This window comes from Sorex fumeus, unplaced genomic scaffold (assembly GCF_029834395.1).
Source record: "Sorex fumeus unplaced genomic scaffold, SorFum_2.1 ptg000054l, whole genome shotgun sequence".
In the NCBI taxonomy this organism is placed as follows: domain Eukaryota; kingdom Metazoa; phylum Chordata; class Mammalia; order Eulipotyphla; family Soricidae; genus Sorex; species Sorex fumeus.
In genome coordinates, this window is record NW_026606111.1 from 36,806,811 (window position 1) to 36,834,086 (window position 27,276).

At 41.7% G+C, this 27,276-nt stretch overlaps 1 protein-coding gene and 1 non-coding gene across 2 annotated transcripts in view; one reads left to right on the forward strand and one right to left on the reverse strand.

The window, feature by feature from the left end:
• The window catches only part of SLC35F1 (solute carrier family 35 member F1), a 532,726-nt gene that overhangs the window by 442,865 nt on the left and 62,585 nt on the right, over positions 1-27,276 (forward strand). Inside the window, exon 4 of the mRNA XM_056125018.1 lies at positions 23,022-23,181. Coding sequence (XP_055980993.1) covers positions 23,022-23,181 — 160 coding nt within the window. The remainder of the gene's footprint in view (positions 1-23,021; positions 23,182-27,276) is intronic.
• Positions 6,328-6,537, reverse strand: LOC130033903 (small nucleolar RNA U3). Its single transcript, XR_008794008.1, has one exon. It is a non-coding gene; the product is annotated as a small nucleolar RNA U3 (small nucleolar RNA).

Here is a 27,276-nt window from a genome sequence, read left to right on the forward strand (position 1 = left end):
ATTTTGTTCTCTCTTTCCTTTTGGGTGTTGTAGTTTGCACTAGAGGCGTTGAGCAGCCATTGAGTTCAATCCATAGTCTACATTCGGCTAGCTTCTCCCAACCTGAGCTAGTCCTTCAAATACCCTTTACTTAGTGTTCCCTTCTCAGAGAGCTTTTCTGCATGAGAGTGAGAGAGAAGCCGAGCCAAGGCTGGCCCGGCTTGGACTATTATTACTATAACTAACGGCCCATTTTCTCTCCTTACCTGAACCTTGGCTGTTAAGCTCACTTTGTGTCAGGAGTGTGGCTGACCTTAGATCATCTGATGACTCTTACAGAAAGCTACCTATTATTTTCAGTACTTTGTTATTTTATCTGTAAAATGTGAGAAAAAGAAACTGAGCTCAGTGCCTGGTATAGGTACAGAGACACTAAAAGAATCCTAATTACTTAGTTTCTACTTTTGGAGCCTGATTTGCTGATAGTCAGAACTTGTTCTTATGCCTGATTAAAATTCAAGTGAGGGGGACCAGGGCAGTATGCAGCGGGTAGGGCATTTGCCTTACATGTGGCTGACCCAGGTTTACTCCCCACATCCATATTGTCCTCTGACACCAGGAATGATCTTTGGGTGAAAAGCCAAGAGTAACCTCTGAGTATCACAAGATCCCCCCACATCCACCTTCACCCTCCACCCCCTCCCAAATGCTCCTATGAGCTTACCCAGAAGGAATGTGCCCTGCAGGACAGCCCTACTCTCCTTCGAGGCAGATTAATACAAGATCCCAGAGCCCTTGTCTCCTAATGATCTGTGTTTTCCAATGGTCACCTAGAATTCTAGGTCTTTGTCCCATATTTTCCGTGTATGCTAGTGTCCATTTTTCATCTCTTTCTTTCGTCTTTGCTTTTGAGAATTGAAGCCATAAAAGAAAATTGAATATACTTGAACAACTAGGAAGTTATGATGGTCTGGCACAAGGGAACTTTCAAAATTCACATGCTTAATTTCCTATCTGTAGAAAAAGGAAAAATAGTTGATGGAAATCTTTTTCTAAATTCTGAAAATAGGACATTTCCTATAAAATAGCTATTGTATGCTCAGCACAATGACACCATGCTGTTTTCGACACCGGAGAAGAATTGTTCCTCAGAACATGCGATAAAAGAGGTGTTGGAGGCGTCGGTTTCCTTGTCAACACAAACTTGGCCAAGAGCATTGATTCATTCGAATGCCTAACAACCCGAATCGGACGTTTACATTTGAATAGATGTGGCTCACTGCCTGCAGTTTCTATCTTCGTTGTCTACGCACCAACATCTCATTATGATGAAAGAGAAATCGAGAAGTTCTACATGGAGCTAGAGAAGTTCTATAAAGAAGACCACACCTTCTACAAGATCATTGTGGGTGATTTTAATGCCAAGATAGGACCGAGAAGATCAGCTGAAGAACTTCACATCGGGACCCATGGCCTAGAATGGAACGAACAGGGTGAGAGACTGTCTGAGTTCATCATGTCGACCAAGACCATTCATGGTAACTCACAGTTCCAGAAGGCAGAATCTAAACGATGGACATGGGAGTCTCCCGGTGGACGATTCTACAACGAAATAGACCACATCATATTCAATCGACGGTTTTGCCTGACTGATGTCTCTGTTGTCCCAAAATTTCGAACGGGATCGGACCACCGTCTCCTTCGTGCAAAATTCTACTTCACAGAGCGGGGAGAAAGGGCTGCAAAGTTCAAAAAGAGAACTCCCAGAACGACCACCAACTGGGAACTCTTTGGTACTATTGCGGCAACATGGGAAGATGCCATTGTTGACAACATTGACGAGGAATACGATCGACTGGTTCAGCACCTCCATGAATGTGCGAGGAACGCCAAGAGAGAGATAGCCACAAAAAGTCGCCTATCTTCGAAAACTCTTGAGCTAATTCGCCAGCGTGGTTTGGCGCATGCCTCAGGCAACCGCAAGCTAACGTCCGAGCTTGCAAAGCAATGCAGAGATGCAATCAAGGAAGACCTCAAAGAGAGAAGAGCAGAAGTACTGATAGATGCGGCAGAAGCCGGGAAAAGTATTCGTAACGCCCGCCTGTCCTTCGCCAACTATAAGACCAAGATGACTGCCCTCCGACGTCCTGATGGATCCATCACATCCTCCAGAACGGCAATGGAGAAGATTATCCATGACTTCTACTCAAATCTCTTCGATAGCCATGTCCACTTGCCGACATACCAAATACCACATGATGGGTATGTCGTTCCTAACGTTCTCCCTTCCGAAATCCGACATGCCATTTCGTTGGTAAAGAAGCAAACAGCACCCGGCCCAGACAAGGTCAGACCTGAACACCTGAAGAACCTGCCGTCAGTACTCATCAATACACTGGCTCGGCTCTTCACTCGCTACCTGTCTGAATGCAAGGTTCCGTCCCAATGGAAAACCAGCAGGACCGTACTACTGTTCAAGAAGGGAGACATCCATGACATTGGCAACTATCGCCCGATCTGCCTATTGTCTGTCATCTACAAGCTGTTCACTCGAGTCATCCTGAATAGGATTGGCAGAACACTAGATGAAGGACAACCATGCGAGCAAGCAGGGTTCCGCAAAGGATTCAGCACCATCGACCATATCCACACGGTAACCAAGCTCATTGAGGTTTCTCGGGAGTTCAAGATGCCGCTCTGCTTAACGTTCATTGATTTAAAGAAGGCCTTTGATTCTGTTGAGACGGAAGCGGTCATTGAAGCCCTAGCCAATCAGGGCATTCAAGCCCAATACATCAGGATCCTCCGTGAGCTTTATTGCGGATTCACTACCAGGATCTCACCATTCTACAAAGAAGTGATCGTTGATGTCAAGAGAGGGGTGCGGCAGGGTGATACCATTTCACCGAAACTCTTCAGTGCCACCCTCGAGAACATCATGCGACGACTGGAATGGGAAGGAATGGGAGTGAAGATAGATGGTCGGCAACTACACCACCTCCGCTTTGCTGATGACATTGTTTTAATAACACCAAACATCAGCCAAGCGGCACAAATGCTGGCCGACTTTGACCGTGAGTGTGGAAAGGTAGGACTACAGCTGAATCTTACGAAGACAATGTTTATGAGAAACAGCCTTGTTCCTGACGCCCCATTCGCTCTCAATGGAACGACCATCTCCGAATGCAACAGCTATGTGTACCTAGGTCGAGAGGTCAACATGACAAATGACCTGGCACCCGAGCTGCGCAGGAGGAAGAGAGCGGCTTGGAATGCCTTCAAGAACGTCGAAGAAATAGCTAAGAGGACGAAGAACCTCCGGCTCCGGGCACATCTCTTTGATTCCACTGTTCTTCCTGCATTAACATATGCCTCAGAGACCTGGGCCCTACGCAAACAAGATGAGAACGCCATTCAGGTCTCCCAAAGAAGAATAGAAAGAGCTATGCTTGGAATAACACGTTTCACTCAAATGAGAGAACGAATCCGGAGTTCTGACATCCGTCGACGATCAAGGATCAGGGACGCTGTCTCATATGCCAAGGTGTCGAAAATCAGATGGGCTGGTCACGTAATGAGATTTAAAGACGACCGTTGGACTAGAGCTGTTACTGATTGGATTCCACGGGATGTCAAGAGACCGCGTGGCCGCCCACCTACCAGATGGTCAGACTTCTTTGTCAAGATCATGAACGATCGGTTTGAGGCCCTCCATGTTCCCGGAGTGAAGAGATGCCATTGGGCTACACTAGCACGCGACAGGGACAAATGGAGACGTTACTGGCGCCCGCTCGAGCAAATCGACGACTAACGGGAAGTTAAGTGATTAAGTGATAAGTGATTAGTTTGGGTCTTCTGGGCAACATGGCAGAACATGACTTCTTTGAAATGAGTATTTTAAGACAGTAAAACCTAAACCTTTAAGTCCTGGAATAAGGAGTTTGGAATGCGGTGAGGGGTCACTGTCACTGTCCTCCCATTGTTCATCGATTTGCTCGAGTAGGCCCAGTAATGTCTCCATTGTGACACTTGTTACTGTGTTTGGCATATCGAATATGTCACGGGGAGCTTGCCAGGCTTTACCATGTGGGCGAGATACTCTTGATAGCTTGCCGGGCTCCCAGAGAAGAGTGAAGGAGTCAAACCTGGGTCAGCCAGGTCGGCCACGTGCAAGGCAAATGCCCTACCCACTGTGCAATCGCTCCAACCCAGGGTGAGGGGTAGTATTGCTGAATAAAGGAGTTTGGGGTGGGGGGATCTGAAGAATTAGATGGATGGAGATGTTTATCCAATGTCTGTTCAAGATAGTGGGATGCTGCAACCCAGAATTATTCGATTAGGTGGATTTCCCACTGCCTCTGGTTTGACATTTTGGTCCAGTCCAGTGAACTAACATGGTGACGGTGTGAACGTGCATTTACCATATTAAACTTCCTTCTCTTACGTTGAACTGCAGCCAGAAGAGGACTTTTGTTGTGCCTGTGCTATTATAGTTTGTCTTCTTTAAGATTCTTTACTTTTCACAGTTCACTTTTACTCACTGAAGATGAATTTATAATTTATATTCCTTTAGAAACAAGGGAGAACTGCCAATTAGAGCAGAGGACTTGAGAGTATGGAAATGTTGTCTCCTGGAGTTACCTACCAGTTGCCTCAGGTTTAGCCTCTGACAGCTGGGCCCCAGGAGGAGAGCTCTCTCCCTGTAAATAGCCAGAGGGAAACGTTAATGAGGAGATGAAGGCTGGGGGAAGAGTCTCTTTTGGGCTGAGAGAGTCAGAAAGAGGAATGAGGTCACCTCCTCATTATGCTATACTGGATTGGGAACAGTGGAGTTGTGGGGTTTTTTTTGTTTGTTTCATTTCATATTTCCCCTCATACTACCCATGTCCCCTGAGAAACACTGCTCTACCGCTGGTAGAGATGTCATACTCTGATAACATGTGTTGTTTTATGTATTCTCAAGGAAGTATGTACACTGGAGAGGAAATTTAGAAACAACAGAGAATCTGGCACCAGTACTGCTGTGAAAATTCAGTTATTCCACTCAAAGACACCCGTTGTTAACATTTTATTCTTAGAGAGTCTGATTTCCTGCTTTCAAAGATTTTTATGCCTACTTTGATGATATGTAAATCTTTAAGAAATAAATCTTGGGACTGGAATGATAGAGACAGCAGGAAGAACATTTGCCTAGCAAGAGGCCATCCCAGGTTTATATGGTCCTCTGAGCACCACCAGGAGTGATCTCTGAGCACAGAGCCAGGCGTAAGTTCTAAACACGACCAGGTGTGGCACCCAAATAGAAATAAATAAAATATCTTTTAAATGAGTCTTTACATGAACTGTGTCATTCCACCCTAGCCTGGCAGAGAAAGGATGAAAAGAGACTCTTTCTTTCTCCCTCTGATATTGACAGAGCCCCAGGGGATATTCATTCCCTTCCAAGCTCTGGGATAGTGAAAGAAATACTTTTTTTTTCCACTCTTTCTCTACCACAAAGGAGACATTGCTCATTAGGTCTCCAGTGCAAAACTTTACCATATGCTGGGGTTGTCATATCATGAAACAAGGGGTGAAGGGTGAAGGGGGATACATCTTCAGTATTTAGTGGTAGAGCATTTGCCTTGCATGTGTGAGACACTGGGTTTCATTTCTGACACCACTTGGTTCTCCAAACACTGCCGGAAGCAACTCTGAGAAACATCAAGTTAGGAATAACCCTCATGCACAACCAGGTGAACCCCCCAAACCCAGACAAATATCTCCAGTTATTTCGCTTCATGTGGCTTTATGAAATAGTAAGGACTTTCCCTTGATGCAGAGTTCCTGGGACAGACCCAGGTTTAATGACCATGTCCCCCAGTATATCTGCCAAAGAAAGTTTAGGCTAAGGAGGAGGAAACAAGAGGTACCACACCTTTCTACAGTCCCCCTAAAGTTAATCCAGGGTCTGATTTCCGTTTGGTTCTTTTCTCATAGGGGAACCATGTGAAATTGTCAGTAGTCAACCTAATTGACCTATAAAAATAGCCGATTCAAATGGATCAAGCTATTATTCTCTGCCAGATAAAATCCAGAAGAGAGAAATAATTGGGACCATAAGCCTCCAGCAGTAAGAAGACAGTGCATATAGCTTCCTAGACATAAAAGGCAGACTCTAAATATAGATGTTCTATCAGTTAAAATATCATACTAAATTCAGCATTTACGAAAAAATCTGAAAGCTGCAAATTGAAGACAAAGAATAAGTCATGCTAAATTTTAGAGCCTGTAACATACAAAATGGGAGTATGCTGAAGATTTAGTGAAACACCTAATTTTTTCTTTTTCTTTTTTTTTAAAAATGAAACCGCTCAAACTAAATCCTCTTCCTCTCATTCTTCCAAGAGAAGAATGCTCATCAACAGTAAAAGGCAGTTGCAAAAGCAAACTTAGAACTGGCTTCATGCTCAGGAGAGATGCTCCAGCTCCTCTTCCTTATAGTTTTAGTTGCTCTACACAATAAGAGAAACTTCTCTAGTAATGAACTATAGAAACGATCCCCAAAAGTATAGTCTTAACACACATTTTTAATTTGTGAAGCGATTTGCAAATGTTAGATTTCCTAATCATCTTCCACCATATAATAAAACATATAAGAGTAGGAAAACAAAAAAGTCATGATCTGCTAAATTTGGTGTTTTTTTTGGGGGGGGGGTGGGAGTGCACACCTGGCAATGCTCAGGGCTTAACTCCTGACTCTACACTCAGAGATCAGTCTTGGTAGAGCTCGGAAGAACATATGTGGTGCCAGGGCTGAAATCAGAGTGGTCACAGGCAAGGCTCCTGCCTACTGTTATATTTCTTGGGCCCCTCAGGCCACTTCTTTTTGTTTGAAAGGGTGGAGGTCACCTGTGGGGTGCTCAGGAAACCATGCAGTATGATCTGCTAACTTTATGATGCTTGGGTATTTGTTTTCATAATTCAAACCAACTCTCATAATAGGGTAAAATCTTAATTACATGATTTTGATCATTAGAAAGAGATGACATGGGTTGAGGATGTGAACCAGCAGTAGGACACTTACCTTAGGTTCAATTCCAGGAACCTCTAACCCCTCCAAAAAAACATGAAAAATTAAAATAAAGAAAACATTTTAAAATCGTATCTTGTGTTTCAGAAATAAGCAACATGCTGCTGATCTTTTTCTACATATTTTGACAAAACTACTACTCTATTTTTTAATAAAATATATTTTGTTTATGCCAAATATTAATGTATTTCTACTAAATATTAATAACATAATTAATTTACTATTATAGATTAAATTGGTGAAATTCTGTATAGCCAACTCCAAGATAAAAAAATCCTAAAATATTTTTACTTTCAGTACTGTGTGGCTATCTAACATTTTTGTTTTGATTAAAAAAAACAAAGCTTCTATCATTTTCTGATAAAATCACTTTGCCACTTTTAGAAAGTAAAGTTTGTCTGTAACTAATACTTTTTCTCAATTATAATAAAAATCTATAAATTAAAAATTTTATTAGAATTCCTTAAGAATTTGGAGAAAAATATGGATTTTCTCCAAAGGCATCATTTAATATTTGATCATGAGAAAATGAAAGTGTAAAAGTTCTTTAAAATCATTAAGGGCTTTTTTTAAAGTGGAAGGAGGAGTTGAATTAACATATGACTATAAATTTCATCTGGGAGAAAAAGTAGATAAGAATAGCTAAATTTGAAGACAAAAAATAGTGACAACCACTTTGTCATTGAACACATTAAAATGCATTTGTAAAGCAACAGCTATTTTCTATTTTTTATTGAACACCATGAGCTACAGCTATTAAAGCAATATAATATTACTTATCATATATAAGAGGGTCCTAAGACATCTTAATATATATTAGATGTATTATAGGGAAAACACTACATGGCAAAAAACAGCCTATTTAACAAATACAGTAAGAAAATTGGCTATCTTAGCTATCAAAATTATATTTTGACCTAAACTTATACAAGAAAATATTCCAGATCAATACTTCAGTAGAAATGACCTTAAAATGCCCAGATATATATTTCCCCAAAGAAAGAGTATAAATATAAATATGTTGGTATTTTGGAGATTTTTTTTGTGTTTGTTTTCCCTTCATTGGTAATCACATAATCACATTTGGAATAAAGTATTAAAAATATAATGCACACATTGGCAAAAATACACTAAGATTGGAATATTTATACTCCAAAATTAGACAAGTAAATAGCTTTCAAATTCTTAGGTTTTGGGTCAATAATTGGCAATATGCAAGAATTTTTAAAAGTTTATACTCTTTAACCTTGCAATTTCCTGGCTAAAGGTTCTATCCTAAAGAAGCATCAATAGAAAAAGGCAGAGATTTACATGAAGTATGGCCTTTGAAGCATCATTTGTAATTATGTACTTGAAATAAATAAAAGGTTCAAAACTGGGGAAAATTATAGCACTACTTTAAATAAATATTGAGAAGTATCCAGATTTAAAATGAGCAAATGCAGACGGGGCAAAGATAGAAGACATAGATCATAGAGAAAGCCCTTAGATGGAGGAGGAAAGCGCTTGGCACTTTCACGGTAAAGCAAAGTACTTGTGGCAAGGGTGTAAAAGCATTCCTGAAACCTACTGTTTTATGAATCAATATTTTCGGATTAAAATAGACAAAGTATTTGAATAGAATTTTTTCAGAGAAGACCAAAGAAATGGTGATTAGAAGATGTGTGGTATCATCTGTCATTAGAAAAATGCAAATTTTAGTCATTGTGATTTGTAATTTACAATACTGTCAATGACAGGGTTTCAAGGATACGTCCCAACCCACAGTTCCCCAGCAGAGTTTGTTTCCCTCCACTGTTAACTCAGGGTTCCACCGCCAACTCCACCGTATCTCATGCCATAGTAAGTTCAGGTCAGTAGACTAAATCTTAAACTCACTGCCCTTGACCTTTTGCTATCCCCCTGCTACCACCCTGTACTTTTTTAAATTCCACATAGGAGGGAGATCATTCTATATTTGTCTCTCCTCTGAAAGACTTCACTCAGCATGACACCTTCCAGTTTCATCCTTGTGGCAGCAAATTACATGAATTGCAAATTAAAATCTTAACAAAATACCCTTTTACACCCTCTAGAATAGCTAAAATCAAAAGAATAGATCATAACAAATGTTGACAGGGTTGTAAAAATATTAGATCCTTTATACATTGCTAGTGGGATTGTCAGCCTACTGTCATTCAGTGCAGCCACTTTAGAAAACCACTTGACAGTTCCTCAAAAAGTTGAAAAAATTACCAGATAACAACAATACCACTTCCCCAAAGCTACCTAAAGAAGTGAAAACATATGTTCCCCTTCATATGTTCTCAAGTTTCTTGCTTCATAGAATTGAGGTTTTTCATAATGAAGTCAGTGGGCCCACATAAGTGGCTTGTGTGAGGTGGGGAAGAGAGACAAGTCACTTTCTCCTGATCTGCCTCTGCCACCCGGGACCAGATGAATAGGCTTGGACCAATAAAATCTGTAATGCTCCCCTACACAGCACAGACCCCATGAGGTGGCTGACATCTGCTGTGTCTTCCCAGCACAGGAGTTGATCCCTACCACCTGATCTCTTGGGGAGCCATGGACTGAGGCTAGAATGAAGAATTGTTCATTGCAGCAAAGAAAAGGCAGTCCTAGGACTTACCCACGGTTTCCAAGATACTTTGTCCTATCGCGAAGAAAAGAATCTCTGGAGTGGACAAGTCACTATCACTGTCACTGTCCTCCGATTGTTCATCGATCTGCTCAAGCGGGCACCAGTAACATCTCACAACAAATTGTGAGATTTGTTACTGTTTTTGGCATATTGAATACGTCATGGGTAGCTTGCCAGGCTTTGCTGTGCTGGTGAGATACTCTTGGTAGCTTCCCGGGCTCTCCGAGAGGGACGGAAGAATCGGACCCAGGTCAGCTGTGTGTAAGGCAAATGCCTTACCCAATTTGAAGGCTTTTAGGAAGGATAAAGGGAAGGTGAAAGAGCAAAGGTAGAGAGAGAAACACGTATAAGGGAGACCGTGGGCTTCTCCAGAGGCAGAGAGTGCTCAGTACATATCTCAAGAGGGGAGATGCAGGAGACACATATGCTCAGGCACCACACGTCTCGGCCATGTAGGCACAAGCAGCATACGGGTTCAAGCAGCATATGCGTGTCCTTCCTTTGTTCAATGTGACTTTTATAGGGCTTCTCCAACCTGCTACTTTGTGAGGCTTCTACCTAGATAAAAGTAGTTGGCTAATGTGGTTGCCAACGGAATAGGTTTGGGAGTGGTCAATGGTCCTTTTTGAAATTCCTTTTTCGGCCTTTGTTCCTGCTGAAACTTCTCTCAGTGGTGACCAGACTTCTCTGAGTCTATTACTGGCATCAGGAAGGTCTTATCAGGCCAGATTTCTATGCTCACAGGTGAGCTTTTTGCTGCTTCAGGGCTATTGGTTTTATTACATCCTAGGAATCCCATTGCCATGAGGATTCTTTCATGTCTACTTGCCTACATCAATAATAGCCAGAAAAGTGAAGCAACACAAAGGTATATTAACTGAGGAATAGGGAAATAAAATGTAGCCTATCCACTTAATGAAATATTATTCAGTTATAAAAAGATGCACACCACAATATAGATGAACCAGGGCTGAAGAGATACCTCAGTGGACTGTGATACATGCTTTATATGCAGGAGGCCCAGATTTAGTTCCCAGCAGCAATCTATACCAAGCCAGGAGTAGTCCCTAAGCAATTCTGGGTGTGGGCAGGCAGATTGTGGGGTTGGAGGAGAACAAAGAAGAATAGAAGATATCCTGCTAAGGGAAAGAAGCAAGTCACAAAGGCCAAATATTGTGTGGCCCGAGTTTATATTGAAATACTCAAAATAGCCAAATCCATTGAAACAAAATTAACTGGTGGCTGCTGAGAGCTATGGGGAAGGAGGAAAGCAGTGACTAATGCCAGCAACAGTGGTTTAAATGAAAAACCTAGAGTTCATTTTGCCACCTGAGTATTTCTCCAATGTATCTTCGTTTCTTGTGCATCTCCTTACCTAAAGCTACTTCTACGCATACACACACACACACACACACACACACACACACACACACACACACATCACGCTTCTCCCCCCCACACACACACAGACACGCACACTCCTGACACTTTTGTTTACCAGTTGTATAGCCCTTCTTCCCAACAGGATGTCTCAGCTTTGGGCTTTCAGAAAGCCGTGCTGGGGAGGGTTTGTAAGGGAAAGGAATGTGTGCAGCACGCAGCTACTGTAGGGCCTATGCTTTCCCTGCAGATCTGTTTTACAATTGTGAAGTCAAAAGGACCGAACATTCCATTTAGCCACAAGCTCTGGGAGGTCCAGTGAAAACAGATGTCATGGACACACGGGAAAAGTCAATCTCCATGAGGCACTTTAGTAACAAGGGGTAGGGTGTCGCCAGCAGGTCAACCTGTAACTGTGGGGCGAGTACATCAGCAGCCTGATGGTGCCTTCAGGCTTCCTGATACCTCAAAATTGCCACTGCTCCTTTGACTGAACCCCAACAATTTGGGACCCAGTTTACCAAGAAGTTAAAAGTTAAAAGGTAAAGGTAAAGGCCCTCCCGTTGATCATCGATTTGCTCGAGTGGGCCCAGTAACGTCTCCATTGGAGACTTTGTTGTTACTGTGTCTGGCATATCGAATACTCTCGGTAGCTTTCTGGGCTCTCCGAGAGGGGCGGAGGAATCGAACTCGGGTCGGCCATGTTGGCCGCTTGTAAGGCGAACGCCCCACCCGCTGTGCTATCGCTCCAGCCCACCAAGAAATTAAATGGTCAAAACACCCACAAACCACCTTCGGCTCACCAAGAAATTAAATGGTCAAAACACCCACAAACCACCTTCGGCTCAGCTATGCAAGCTCATTTTATTGGCCTTATTTCAGAGACCCATAGATAAATCTCAAAAGAGATCAAAGGCCTCAGTTAATCTTAGACCTGCACATGGCTGAACAGGCTGGGGTAAATCAAAGGGGAGTAGGTTGTCCTGTGCCCGCCCAAGCAGAGCCCCTGGCAGCTGCTTGCTTCCACAATCCAAAATTGCTGCCATACCGGCAGTTTGACTCCACTGTCTCAGGATGAAACTCAGCAAGATATAATCTGCTGAAAATTCTGGTATGCAGATTTTGTGCCAGAAATCTACAGGCGTTCTCAGAGTTGGGATGGGCTACCTACCCCCACTTCCCTGTACTTCCAGAAGCCTCGGCAGTCATATCCATACCCCAAAGCTGCCACCCAGTTGAAAAGCTACTCCAGCCTTACCATCCTGATAAAAATACCGAATGCTCTGAACAAGCACCCTGACCTGTTAGTACCTGTATTTCAAACTATAATGCACAAAAGGAAAAGGAGAGAGAGAGAGCAAGAAGAAAAGTGCCTCACATAGAGGGATGCTGGGGGTAGAAGGATAGAGGGTGAGGAATGGTGGTGGGGAAACAGGGGACACTGGTGGTGGGAAATGTACACTGTGCAGGGATGGGTGCTGGATCACAGTATGACTGAAACCCATCATGAACTGCTTTTTAATGGTCTATCTCATGGATCAGTTGATCACTTGACATACCATTACTCCTCGATTTGCTTGAGAGGGTGCCAGTAACGTCTCCAATCATCCCTGTTGCATGCTAGTGTAGCCCAGAGGCGTCTGCTCGTTCTAGGAACATGAACAGCCTCAAACCGATAGTTCAGGGTTTTATTTTTGTCTTAGTAGCAGTTTATTACAAGGAAGTTTATCCCATAGAAGAAATTTATGTTATGGAGGGCCCAGGTTCTCTCAAACACATGTTCCCCCTTGCGAGCCTCTCCGCCTTCCATCTTGCTTTCCTGCTCTCTCCTCTCTCCAGCTCTCTTGCCTCAAACTTCCCTGCAATCTGGGCTTACACTGCACCCAGTCAGGTAGCAAAATCAACATAAGAAAGCCCTTCCTGAGGGTCCACCAGGTTTAAAGAAAACACCACCTGGGGTATTCCAAAGCCCTTTCTGACTGCCCAAGAGCAAAATACCTCCAATGTGTATTTTTTCTTTTCCTCAGTCCAATAACTATCAGCATATCAATACTAGCTATTTTTGTATGGACACAATAAGAGATAACATTGAGACTTGTAGGGCAACTCTCCTGGGAACATTAACCTGGCCTGAGCACTGTAGTCTGAGTCACTCAGGGTCTTGACGAAGCAGTCTGACCATCTTGTAGGTGAACAGCCACATGATCTTTTGATGTCCTGTGGAATCCAGTTCGGTAATGGCTCTAGTTCAGCGGTCATCTCCAAATCTCATTACATGTCCAGCCCATCTGATTTTCGACACCTTGGCAAACGAGAAAGTGTCCCTGATTCTTCACCATCAATGGAGGTCAGAACTCCAGATTCTTTCTCTCGTTTGAGTGAAGTGTGATACTCCAAGCATAGCTCTTTCCATTCCTCTTTGGGAGACCCGAATAGTGTTCTCATCCTGTTTTTGTAGGGCCCATCTCTTTGACTCCACTGTTCTACCTGAATCTCATGGATATCCAGTTTTAAAAAAAAATTTTGAAATCAATGTGGAGTTCATGAAGAATTCAATCAGCTTAATGGAGCGATAGCACAGCGGTAGGGCATTTGCCTTGCACGCAGCCAACATAGCCGACCCGAGTTCGATTCCTCCGCCCCTCTCAGAGAGCCTGGCAAGCTACTGAGAGTATCTTGCCCACACAGCAGAGCCTGGCAAGCTACCCGTGATGTATTTGATATGCCAAACACAGTAACAACAAAGTCTCCAATGGAGACGTTACTGGGCCCGCTCGAGCAAATCTATCAACAACGGGAGAACAGTGACAACAGTGACAGTGAATAAATAGCAGTACTACTACATTTTTTTTTTAAAAAAAAGGAGTAGTGGGACCTTATCATGGTGGGAAAGGACACTCATACACCTGGTTGTCTGAAGCCAGATACAGGGTCATGGAGTCTTGGTAAGTGAAGTAGCAAAGAAAGGAAGAGAAGCTTGAACCAATACTATCAAACAGGAATGGAATGAGTGTGTGTGTGTATGTGGTTGTATCTGTGTGTGTCTGTGTGTCTGTATGTGTATGAGAGAAAAAAAGATAGACGGAGAGAATTAAGCATTTGCTGCAACTGAGAAGAGAAAGAAAGAGAGAACAAATAGTTAAATGATTCAGTGACTGTCATATATATTTTTTAATTTTTAAAAGAAATTATAATTTTAGCTTAAAAATTCTTAATTTGATATTGATATCTATTGTTTGAAAAGCCAGGTCAGCAAAAACTTTTTTGTACCTTATTTGAACTCTAATTTTGGACACCAGAGGCTAATATTACAGCTCCACTTGTAACACTAATTTATTTTACTCTTAGACCCTCAGTTTTCTTATCCGTAAAATGGGTATTGTTATATGTCCCTTAAAGAACTATCACAAAGTTTTAAGCAAAAATTGGGGATTTACGGCTTGTCCTTCATTCCCTACTGAGGTCACGAGTTGCCCCCCACAAGCAGCTCTCCGGCACATCCATGGCTCCAGAGGCAAAAGGACTTAATCCAAGCCCGGCATCTTGTGGCAGAAAAGTAAATGGATCGTGCATTAAACTACGGCACCATGCCTCCCTGGGAGGGAAAGGGTGATGCTCCCTTCCACCATTTTCGCCCCCAGCAGCAAGGTGGCCACCGCCTCAGAGCTTTTTGGAAAGCCAGATATGAGCCAGCAGTGACAGGGCAACTGCAGTCTCATGGGAAGGGGGACGGTACAAGCTCATCCTTCATGCCTACAATGGTCATGAGTTGCCTCCCACAAGCGACCCTCCAGCACAGTCATGGCTCCAGAGGCAAAAGGACTTAGTCCAGAGCCCGGCAGCTTGCTGCAGAAAAGTGAATAGGCCATGTGGTAAACTATGGTGCCATGCCTCCCCGGCAGGGAAAGAGTGTTGCTCCCTTCTGCCCCCCCACCCCCGCAGCAAAGTGGCTGCTGCCTCAGAGCTTATAGGAAAGCCTGGTATGAGCCAGTGGTGACGGCAGTCTCATAGGAAGGGGGATGGTGCCGGCTCATCCTTCACGCCCTACTGAGGTCACGAGTTGCCCCCCACGAGCGACTCTCTGGCACATCCATGGTTCCAGAGGCAAAAGGACTTAATCCAGAGCCCGGCAGCTTGCGGCAGAAAAGTGAATGGACCATGCATTAAACTACGGCTCCATGCCTCCCTGGCAGGGATAGGGTGTTGCTCCCTTCCACCTTTTTTCCACCCAGCAGCAAGGTGGCCACCGCCTCAGAGCTTATTAAAAAGCCAGGTATGAGCTGGTGTTGATGGGGCAACTGCAGTCTCATGGTAAGGGGGGCGGTACCAGCACGTCCTTCACGCTCTACCGAGGGCATGAGTTGCCCCCCATGAGCGACTCTCTGGCACAATCATAACTCCAGATGCACAGAAACCAATCTCGTAATTATCTGGCTCTTTGCAGAAATTCAAAATCCCTGTGGCCGCAATAGCAGCCACGCGACATTACATGATTCTCATAACCAGCTATAGAAGACAAAGTATTTCACAATGCCTTTTCAGCAATTCTGATTGTTGGGGGGAAATTCTAAACAATAATTGTGCATCATTTGTCAAAATAATGAAAGTAATCAATGTAGAGAAGAGTTAAGTAGAAATCATCTGCCTCACAAGCATTGGAAGGGGTGGGAGGGGGGTATATTGGGGTTCTTGGTGGTGAAAAATGAGTACTGGTGAAGGGAAAGGTGTTTTATCATTGTATGACCGAGACTTAAACCTGAAAGCTTTGTTACTTTTCCCATAGTGATTCAATAAATAAATATAAGAAGAAAAATAAATGAATAAAATTATGAAAAAAAGCAAGGTGGGGGTTCATGCCCAATTCAATCAGCTAATCAGTGGCTGAATAAATAGCAGTACTCCTACATTTGAAAAAATAGGGGTATATATTTTTTGTTTTCTTTTCCAGTGCCAGGGTCTCCACAGGCATGTGGTTCACTGGTGCATACACGTTCTCTCCTCAATGAAGTCAAGTAACTTGGGATCTAGAGCTCCCTGCATGTTTTCCCTGGGAACTAAGGACACCAAGGAGTAAAATTCGTTTAAGTCTCATTTTACAGATAAGAAAATTGAGGGTCTGGGAGTAAAACAAATTAGTGTCACAACTGGGGCTATAATATTAGCCTCTGGTGTCCAAAATTAGAGTTCAAATAAGGTCCAAAAGTTACAGGATAGCAAAAATTTTTGTGCTGATATGGCTTTTCAGACAATAGATATTAATATCAACTCCACAGAAGAGGCAGTTCCAGGTGTCAAACTTGTGACTCATGCCTACAAAGTTAGTTCTGTGCCACTTAACCCACATCCCTGGCACCCATGAATATTTTTCTTTCCAGACTATTTTCAGTATCCTTTGTTTGTTTTAGGTCACAATTAGCAGTTCACAGGGCTTACTCCTGGCTCAGACTCAGGGATCACTCCTGGCAGTGTTGTGGAGACCACTCAGTGTTAGGAATTGGATGCAGATAGTCTGTGTGCAAAGAAGAGTCTTCTCTGCTGTACCATTTCTTCGACCCTATCCAATATTCTTAATTCTTCAAAGCTTAAGAAAACTATAAAATATAATGGACTTGTTTATTTTGAGACCATTGATATTTTATAATTTCCATTTGGATAGATAAATATATGCAAAGAAAGCCAAATCTGCAAAAGAAAGGTAGACAAGTTAGTGAGTTAAAACAGGTTAACTGAATTAGATGGCTTTTTTATTCTTTTTCTTTTTTAAAGTTTCAGTAGAAATAATTTAGCATCATGTTTCACTTCCTTTTTATTCTATAAACTGCTTCATAAGGAGTTAAAAAAAGTAAAGGCCCTCCCGTTGATCATCGATTTGCTCGAGCGGGCCCAGTAACGTCTCCATTGGAGACTTTGTTGTTACTGTGTCTGGCATATCGAATACTCTCGGTAGCTTGCCGGGCTCTCCGAGAGGGGTGGAGGAATCGAACTCGGGTCGGCCATGTTGGCTGCGTGCAAGGCAAACACCCTACCGCTGTGCTATCGCTCCAGCCCATAAGGAGTTAATCTACTAAAAAATTATAAAATTATTTTGTCAGTTTATTCTATGTTATATGCCCACAGGAGAAAGATGAGCCAAAAACCACTAAAAATAATAATAATAACCCATTTATTATTAACAGTTATCAAATAGCTTCTGTTTTTATGGTTACAGATGTAGTGTTTAGACTTTTACCTGTAGTAATGCCTGCCATTGATCTCCATTAAAATACTCTTTCCCAAGAAAATCATGACAGAAATAGTCACAGAACAAACAATTTGAGTGACCTTGAGTCATTGTTTTGTCTCTTGAAACTTCTGAGTCTCCAGCTTTTAAATAAAGGGATCGTGGGGATTCAAAACTGAGAAATAATGCCCCTGAGGCACCTTTGTAAAGGCACAGAAGGGCTTTGTTTAAGTCGTCAAGACCCAGCAAAGCTAACTGTCCTGCAAGAGAACATGTGGCAGTCTTGTACAATAAAGAATTGTTCATCCTAAAATGCCAGTAGCAAAATGGATTGGTTCTAATGTCCTTTCTGACATTGCTATTAGTGATATCAAGTACATATACATTCATTCATTCATTCATTCATTCTTTTATTCAGCCTCCTACTATAGATCTCTCCTTTATGAGCAACCAGGATTCTCTAGCATGTCCCAGAAATTCTGGCTTTGTAATAGACCCTTCTTTTGTTTTCATAAAATTATTTCTTGCCCATAGGCTTTCTGACATTTACAAATACAGATTTCTTTAAATTATTAAACTATCCATTAAGGGAATAGATCCCAGGTCTCAAGTGATTTGTAGGTTTCTAATGACACCAAGAGCCAAGTAGGTTCACTTCAATCCTCCCCAAAGATTGGATGATGGCTTCATTTGCTTTCAATTATTCAGGAATAGAGGCCTTCAGCTTCTCTGACTGAGGGCTTCCAGCCAACTAATGATATCCCAATTGTGGAAAACACAGCAAAATATTTTAACTATTGATTCAATCATTTCTGATTTTAAAATGAGACACCAACTGTTTTATGCCCAGTGAACAGTTTTCACTGGCAACCTGACATTTCCTAATATACTGAAATGGCATTTGAGGCCAGTTGTAAAACCTGCCTTAGAGCATTTTACCACAAGTGGGATCATTAACTTGCTAATTAACTGTGCAGTAATCCACTGTGCTGTAGTACAATGCTACCAACCAACACCCCTACACATAGTCCCCTGAGGAGTGTGGTGACCTCTGGACTCCGTTTCCAGCTAATGGTGTCACTTAGCATTCACACAGCTCTCCATCATCTTATCACATCACAGCTGTTGGGGGATAACTTGGAATTGTGGTTCAATTCTTCCAGTTTGCGAAGGAGAAGACCTATGCATAGAAAAAAAAAGTTTGAGGGTCTGCACAGGTCACAAAAAAGTCTATCTCTAAGGAATTCTATGAGTTTTTTACAATGTAAAAAATTACCCCACCAGTCAGGGATGCTTGGAGAATATACAAATATTTAAATGTATTATAGTAAAGGGGGATGCCTAGATCATTCTGGAGCCCAGTGTTTAGAGAGGAGATGAACAGAAAAGGAAGGAAATCAAGGGCAGAAGAAAAGAATGAGAAGTATTGGGTAAAGAAACATTAGGGTTTCAGTTGTAACAGTGATGTGGTATATACCCAAAACAGACTCAACAAAACTGAAAAATCTGCAACCACTGAAACTTTGTAATGTGCCTGTCAAGTTGACAGGAAAGGATGGAGTGGGGGTTGGGGTGGTGAGGGAATCTGGAAACACTGGTGGAGAGAAGCTGACATTGGTAGTGGGACTGATCTTGAATTATTGTACACCTAAAACTCAACTATCAGTAGCTTTATAAATCATGGTTATTTAATTAAAAAAGTAAAAGTAAAGTAAGTAAAGGCCCTCCCATTGATCATCGATTTGCTCGAGCGGGCCCAGTAACGTCTCCATTGGAGATTTTGTTGTTACTGTGTCTGGCATATCGAATACTCTCGGTAGCTTGCCGGGCTCTCCGAGAGGGGCGGAGGAATCGAACTCGGGTCGGCCATGTTGGCTGCGTGCAAGGCAAACGCCCTACCCACTGTGCTATCGCTCCTTGTGGGATAAAATTAAAATTAAAAAAATAAATTAAAAAAAGAACTCTTGGGAATGGGATGAAGCCCAGTGTTATAGCACATGCCTCGTGTGTGTGAGGCTCTTGGTTTGATTTCTGATACCAGAAACACACACACACACTTAGAGACAACATTTGGATATTTCATTTTGGTTTATTTTGGGGCAACCACATCCAGTGATGCTCAGGGCTTATCCTATCTCAACTCAGGGATCACTCCTAGCAGGCTCAAGAGACCATATGAGATGCTGGGGATTGAACCCAGGTTGGTTGTGTGCAGGTAAGTAACCCACTGCTGTACTATCTCTCTGTCTACCCACTGCCAATTTGAATATTTCTAATTATTAAAAATCCTTGTGACAGTACAGGGGCTAATTCTCTTGCCTTGCATGTAGTTGGTCTCAATTTGATCCTTGGCATCACAAATAGTCCCCTGAGCACTGTCAGGAGTGATCCCTGAGCTCAGAGGTAGAACCAGGAGTAAGCCATGAACCCAGCTGGGTGTGGCACAAAACAAATATATATATATATGTGTATATATATGAACTTTATATATTAAACCTCTATGTATTTATTCAATACTCACTGGATATTTTTAGTGAGCTTACCAGAATTTAAGCTGCCAAGAGTATAGTTCTGAACTTGTGGATTGTCAAATGGGAAAGTCATCAATTATACAATAATCCTATATTAAGTAAGTACTATTGCAGTTTACACTGTAAAGGAGCAGTGAGGAATATAAGGGAATTAAGGAGGCCCTGTGTAGCCTGGAATAGGAAGGTTTTGTCAAGGAGGCAATGCTGACCTGATACAGAAGAAGAATTCAAGGAATATAAAAATTATGGTGACCAACTGGTTCAGCCCTTTTGGAAAACAGTATGGACACTTCTCAAAAAATTAGAAATTGAGCTCCCGTTTGACCCAGCAATACCACTTCTGGGAATATATCCCAGAGATGCAAAAAAGTATAGTAGAGGGAGCTGGAGCAATAGCACAGTGGGTAGGGTGTTTGCCTTGCACGTGGCCGACACGGGTTCGATTTCCAGCATCCCGTATAGTCCCCTGATCACCGCCAGGAGTAATTCCTGAGTGCATGAGCCAGGAGTAACCCCTGAGCACCACCGGATGTGACACAAAAAGCAAGGAAAAAAAGTATAGTAGAAATGGCATCTGCACTTGTATCTTTGTATATTCATTGCAGTACTGTTCATTGCAGCACTGCCAGAATCTGGAAAAAACCTGAGTGCCTGAGAACAGATGACTGATTAAAGAAATTTTGGTACATAAAACACAATGGAATACTATGTAGCTGTTAGAAAAGATGAAGTCATGAAATTTGCATATAAGTGTATCCACATGGAAAGTATCATGTTAAGAGAAATGAGTCAAAAAGAGAGGGACAGACATAGAAAGATTGCACTCATTTGTGGAATATAAAGTAACAGAATGGGAGACTAACACCAAGGATAGTAGAGATAAATACCAGGAGGTTTGCTCCAGGCTTGGAAGCTGGCCTGACATGCTGGGGGAAAAGGCAGCTCAGATAGAGAAGGAACCACCACGTAAAGGGTGTTTAGAGGGCCCACTAGGGATGGGAAATGTGTGCCAAAAGTAAACTATAGACCGAACATGATGGCCATTCAATACTTGCATTGCGGACCACAACACCCTAAAGGAGAGAGAGTAAAAGGGAATGAGCTGGTCACAGAGACGGTGGGGGTGGGGATTGGGGGATGGGAGGAATACTGGGAGTATTGGTGGTGGAGAACTGGCATGGGCACTTGTGGAGGAATGGGCACTTGATCACTGTATGACTTAAACATAAGCAAAGAAAATTGTAAGTCTGTAACTGTACCCCACGGTGATCCATTAAAAAATAAATTTTAAAAAACCTAAACCAACCCATTTCCAAGAACAAAGGACAAATAAAGAAACAATATTATATTTACTCAATAAAAATTACTCAAAACAGAAGGAATAAAGGGACAGTGAATCACAGCCAACAACTGGTAAAATAAATTGATCCAGAAAATTTTAAAAAATTATGGTGAAGTGTAGGAAGAGATGCTTGAATGAAGAAGAAAGTATTTGTTCCAAGAACCAAATAGGAGAGGTTGGTAACAATGCTGGTAACAATGCAGGTGGTAGGAGTAAGTAGATTTGAGAGAGTTAAATGTAACTGACAGAATTAGATGTAGTTAGGATGTAGGCGATGGGAGTAAAGGAGAATTAGGTACCACTGCCTCATATATAGATATAGGGGGTGACTATTTAGAATTATTTCAGAGGAGCTGTAGTGAGAAGTGGGGGGGGGGAAGATGCTTAGTTTCTAATTTGACATGTGGATTTTGTGTTTGTTTTCGTTTGGGGGCCACACCTGATTATGCTCAAGACTTACTTCTGGCTCTAAGCTGAGGCATCATTACTGGTGATACCACATGAGGAGAACCATATGAGATGCTGAGAATTGAAACTAAGTTGATCTTGTGCAAGGCAATTGTGGTACTATCACCGTAATCCCAAAATATATGTATTTTAAAGTCCTGTGTGATATCAGAGCCCTTGCCTTAGATGATGTAGCTGTTAGTTGCAGCCTCTAACCAAATTGGTAAAAACTGAGCCATTTCTATGGACCCCAGATAGTGTCTTTGAAAGCAGGACTAAAGGCTGGCATTGAAGGCCTTCATAATTCATACTTCATAAGCACTTCTGCATGTTTTATTTCTGAGCTCCAAATATCCTTTGGGGACAAATGGTGAGAGTCATTTTGTTCTACCAGCATGAAACTGAAGCTTCCGGTTTTTGTGACTTGACCCAGGCCATTTTTCTCTAATAAAAGATCAAATCAATCTGGCACTAAAATTCAGATCTGACTCTTGGCACAGAAGTCTTATGTTTTCTTGTTACATAATTAGGGAAAACTTTACCAAATCTACAATTGGTAGATTTCATCAACCAATACCATGGCAGATGAAATCCCACTATTTGTACAAAATATACAGGGAGTAAAATCAAAGTGGTTTTGTTTCTATAGTTGTTAATGCTCTCTTTTAAAGTCTTGAAATTATTTTAAATTTTGAACTTATGTTTGTACATATATTTAGAGAAGGTTTTTTTTCTTCTTCTTTTAAATTAGAATGTCTAGAATAAACTAAAGTAACTTGTAATAAGTAAACAGTTGTCTGGGGAAAATCAAGTTTAACTTCTGTCTAAACTGTAACAAGGAATAAAAACAATATGAAGGCCCAGTGATAGACCAAAGGGCTGAAACATCTGCTTTGTATGCTAGAGTCTCAATTCTGTAACAGCCGTCCAAGAATCACCACAATCAACTTCTGAGCACTGCAAGGTATGGCCCCCAAAAAAACCATACAAAGAAATAAATTCTAAGATCTCTGTCCCCTACACCTCCCATTTCCATATAAATACATTAAAGAGTGTGACCATCTAAAATACTTCAGTATCCCCCTGGCCCTCTCCATGAGGTACTAAGGTTAAGGCAGCCAAGGTACTAAGGAAGAGTGAGATAGAGCTGTCTGTTCCAGAGGCAGAAGAATCTTCCTCACCAGTTGCTCTTGCCCTTTGGCCTTCTCCCCTTTTAAGCTTGGGAGGTGTTTTTGTAAAGTTAATTTGTGTTTGTTCCAGATTTTGTTTTAATTGCGTCATTCTGGGTCTACACAGAAATTGAGAGTCAAAGGAACCAAGCACCCTTTCCAAAGAGTTCAGTTCTCCATTTCATTTTTTGGAAACCTCCCCCTTGAACCTCATTTTGTTCTTTACCTTTCTCCCAATAGCTCCTGGACTGTTTTGTCATCCCGGTGGTGATTTTGCTGTCCTGGTTCTTCCTGTTGATCCGGTACAAGGCTGTGCACTTCATTGGCATCGTTGTTTGCATCCTTGGAATGGGCTGCATGGCCGGAGCAGATGTGCTTGTGGGAAGGCATCAGGGAGCAGGTGAGTCTCTGGGTATTCACCACATTACTTGCTCCTAGAGCTGAGACCAAGGCAAGAAGTGAAAGTTCATGGTGGGTAGAAACAAGGAAATGTTCTTCCCAGTGACTATACATTAGTGTTGGTTCTCTCCACGAGAACAGTGACACATTAGAGGGCTTCCTCCTTGCTTCTTGGGATGGAAAGATAATAGAGGCAAGTAAGGCTTTTGCTTTGGTTGGATGTGCATATGTCCCCTGAACACCCCCAGAGGTCACTCATGAGCTCAAAGTCAAAAGCAGCCCCTGAGCATGACTGATTATGGAGTGACCTTTTCCTCACCCCCACCAAAAGCTAAAAATAAATCTTTCTTTTTCAGTGAATGAAGAAAGCAAAATGCAGGTCTTATTTCCTTTCTACATACATTCAGAAACATTTAGACTACAAATAAAAATGAGGAGAGCCAACTTGCAAAATGTTTGTGAGGCTCCAGCTACCTAACTGGACCAACTCATTAAAGAGGATGTCATTGGGTTGCTTCACTCCTAAACCCCAGGGTCTCTCCAACACCTCATGCCCCACTCCTCCAAATTATTTTCTTTGCCCACACCCAGTGGTGCTTATGAACTACATCTGGCAGTGTTTAAGGGACCATTTAAGGCCTGTGATAAAACCTGGGCCTCCTACCTGAAAAGTATGTGCTCTAGTCCATTAAAAACACACACTGTCTCCCCTCTCTCTTTCTTCTCTCTCTCTCTCTCTCTCTCTCTCTCTCTCTCTCTCTCTCTCTCTCTCTCTCACTCTCCCCCCCCAACCCCCACCTTCTGCCTCCAACTCTGTCTTCCCAATTCAGACAAAGATTAAGCTTTCAAGCTACTGGGTGAAAACTGATATACAACACTATAAGAGTGAATACTTAGATATTTAGGGAACTTGAGAGATAGTATAGAAGGTAAAGCCTTGCATATGGCAGACCTGGGTTTGATCCCTGGAACCTTATAAAGTCCCCTGAGCACCTTTAGGAGTCATTCCTGAGCTCATAGATAGGAGTAAGCCCTGAGCACAGCCAGGTGAGGCCTAAAAAATAAAAACAAATCCAAGAATGAAAACTAAATTATAAATACTGAAGATTTTACCAGGGGAGCTAAATTTAGTCTTCTCATTTATGTTTTTCGATGTTTATTTGTTTTGTGGGGAAGAATTCTGGTATCAAAGTTTGTGGATCTCCAAACTAAATTTTCAAGATTTAATCATCAATTTTTTATGAATCTCCTGGAAACCCTGATGCAAAATGGCTTCTAGACAAATAATGTTTAGATTTAAAATGCACCAAATGCATTTGCTAAAAATCTGGGGGGTGGGATATTGGAGCAGTATGATCCCCTTTGTTAACATCAGGAACAGAATAGAAAGTAACCCCAATCTTCTGTAATTTTTGTTTTTAACCTATCCTTTTAGGAAATTAGATGATTGTAAAAATTAGATCATTTATTTCTTATAAGATAAGATTATAAGAAGCACCTAAAATGAGTGACATTCACTTTAAGTTGTACAATAGGCATTTATAATTTAAAAGGTCCATGTTCATGGGTCCTTTATATTTGACATATAAGAATGCCGAAATGGGACCATTCAAGGACTTTGAGGGAGCCACCCCAAAGATCTGGTGTGTGTGGTTTGCATAATGGAGCACTAGGTTTGACCCCCAGTGCCAAATGATCCTGAGCACTGCTAGGAGCAACTCTGGAGCACTGAGCCTGGAGTAGTCTCCCTGCACTGCAGGATGTGGTCCAAAGAACAAAATGAAACAAAAGAAATCCCAAATGAAGGTAAGTCAGCTGCATCAACCAAGGTCACAGAGTTGAGAGGGTCAGGATCAGAACCTGAGATTCCAGCTGCCAGGGCAGGCTTCTGTTCCTTGCCTCTTGCTGTAAACTAAAGATTTAAAGAGAAAAGAGCAGCCTTGGCTTTCACAGCCCCCCTGCTTATGTGACAAAATCAATCCCCACATCTATCTGCAGACTGAAATGCATGCATTTTATTTTTCCTTTTCTAGGAAATATTGTTCCATGGGATAGCAGTAGATATCATATGAAAGGGTCAATTTTATGCTTTATGGATATGATGATTCTGATATTGATGGTTTCTTTGGATAAATCCCAGTATATTTATGTAATATAACATTAACCAGTTGTTGTTCAGTCACAATTAAGTTACACATTATCAGCTTCGTTTGAGCTGAGTAAACACAGACTAAGCAGAAGCATGTGCCTGTATTTATCAGACTCTGCTGAACCCTCACCATTTATACTGGCTATCACCTGGAATCCCATAGTCGAGGAAGACAATTGTTTTTATGGATTTGGGTATTTAAGCTCATAATTTTATGCTTACTTGAACTGATTTTACTTGGTTGTATTCATCAATCCTGTGAGAAAAAAACGTTCTTGGATTTTATGTGAATCTTAGGAAAAGAGTTTAAACTAGTTTAAATTCATTTATATTCATTTTACAGACCTTCAATAGTGGCCATTTTGTAAAACAATGAAAAATATCTAAAATGTACTGAAGTCTAGGGCTGGAGTGATAGCACAGCAGGTAGGGCGTTTGCCTTGCATGCGGCCCGACCCGGGTTCAATTCCCAGCATCCCATATGGTCCCCTGAGCACAGCCAGGAGTAATTCCTGAGTGCAGAGCCAGGAGTAACCCCTGTGCATTACTGGGTGTGACCCCAAAAAGCAAAAAAAATAAAAAATAAAAAATAAAAATAAAATGTACTGAAGTGGTATTTATATCTTTTTATGAATCTATTTAAGGCCCATAGCACCATCCCTTTTGAAACCTGTGGCTGGAGCCATAGCACAGCGGGTAGGGTGTTTGCCTTGCACAGGGCCAACCTGGGTTCAATTCCTCCACCCCTTTCAGAGAGCCTGGCAAGCTACCAAGAGTATCTCACCCACGCAGCAAAACCTGGCAAGCTCCCCATGGTGTATTCAATATGCCAAAAACAGTAACAACAAGTCTCACAATTTGTTGTGAGACGTTACTGGTGCCCGCCCAAGCAAATCGATTAACAATGGGAGGACAGTGACAGTGCTACAGTTAAAAAAATCAAAATTTTGGCTATGGGGATAATTTAAAGGTTGAGCATATACCATCAGTGGGAGTGGTACCTCCAGCACCACATGGTATTCCCCAGAATACCACCTGGAGTGACTCCTGAGAACCCACCCAAAAGTAATTCCTAAGTACAGCTGGATGTGCTCAATCCCCACCCCCCAAAAATTATAGCTTATTATTGTAAAGTATCTTTAGAGCTAATTTAATGGGATCTATATACATGGTATAATGTTTTAAGGGCAACCCAAAGGTAGGATATCAGGGATCATCTTATGGTGTAATGATTAGAAATATTTTATCTCTATAAAAACATTAAATAAGGTAGCAATTAAAACTTCAGTTTATATAAGCTAATATAAAAAAGGAAAAAATCAGATCTGGAGTGATAGTACAGAAGGTAGGGTGTTTGCCTTGCACATGGCAACTGACCCAGGTTTGATCCCCAGCACCACAAATGGTCCTCCCAGCACAGCCAAGAGTGATTCCTGAGTGGAGAGCCAAGTGTAACCTCTGAGTATCACTGAGTGTGGCTCAAAACAAATAAAATAAAGCATATCATTGTGGTTTTGAGGTTAGTATAATTTGCAACTTGGTAGACATCATCATAAAATATTTTTCATTTACTTTTACTTTTACAGAAGTTTATTCAGTTGCATTAATTTGCCAGCAACAGAACTTTATAAAATAACTCAGGCATCCACCATGACTTTACTCAGGCATACACTCAATAAAAGTTGCTATCATATAAAGAGATTTTTAATAGGGAAAGAGAATAGTTGTCTTGATCCTTTCATATTGTTTGGTTCACTTTATCTTAGGATTCTTAAAATTCTGTCTTCAGGCAGATTGGGATTGGGCTGTTCCAATTTACTTTGATCTTATGGATGCAATTACTCTAATTCTGCTGTGATAGAATGCTTATTTTTATCAACTATCTAAGAATTCTTCATTTTGTTTTAAATCTTTCTGAGGGAAACCTTTCAGATGACATTAGGTACT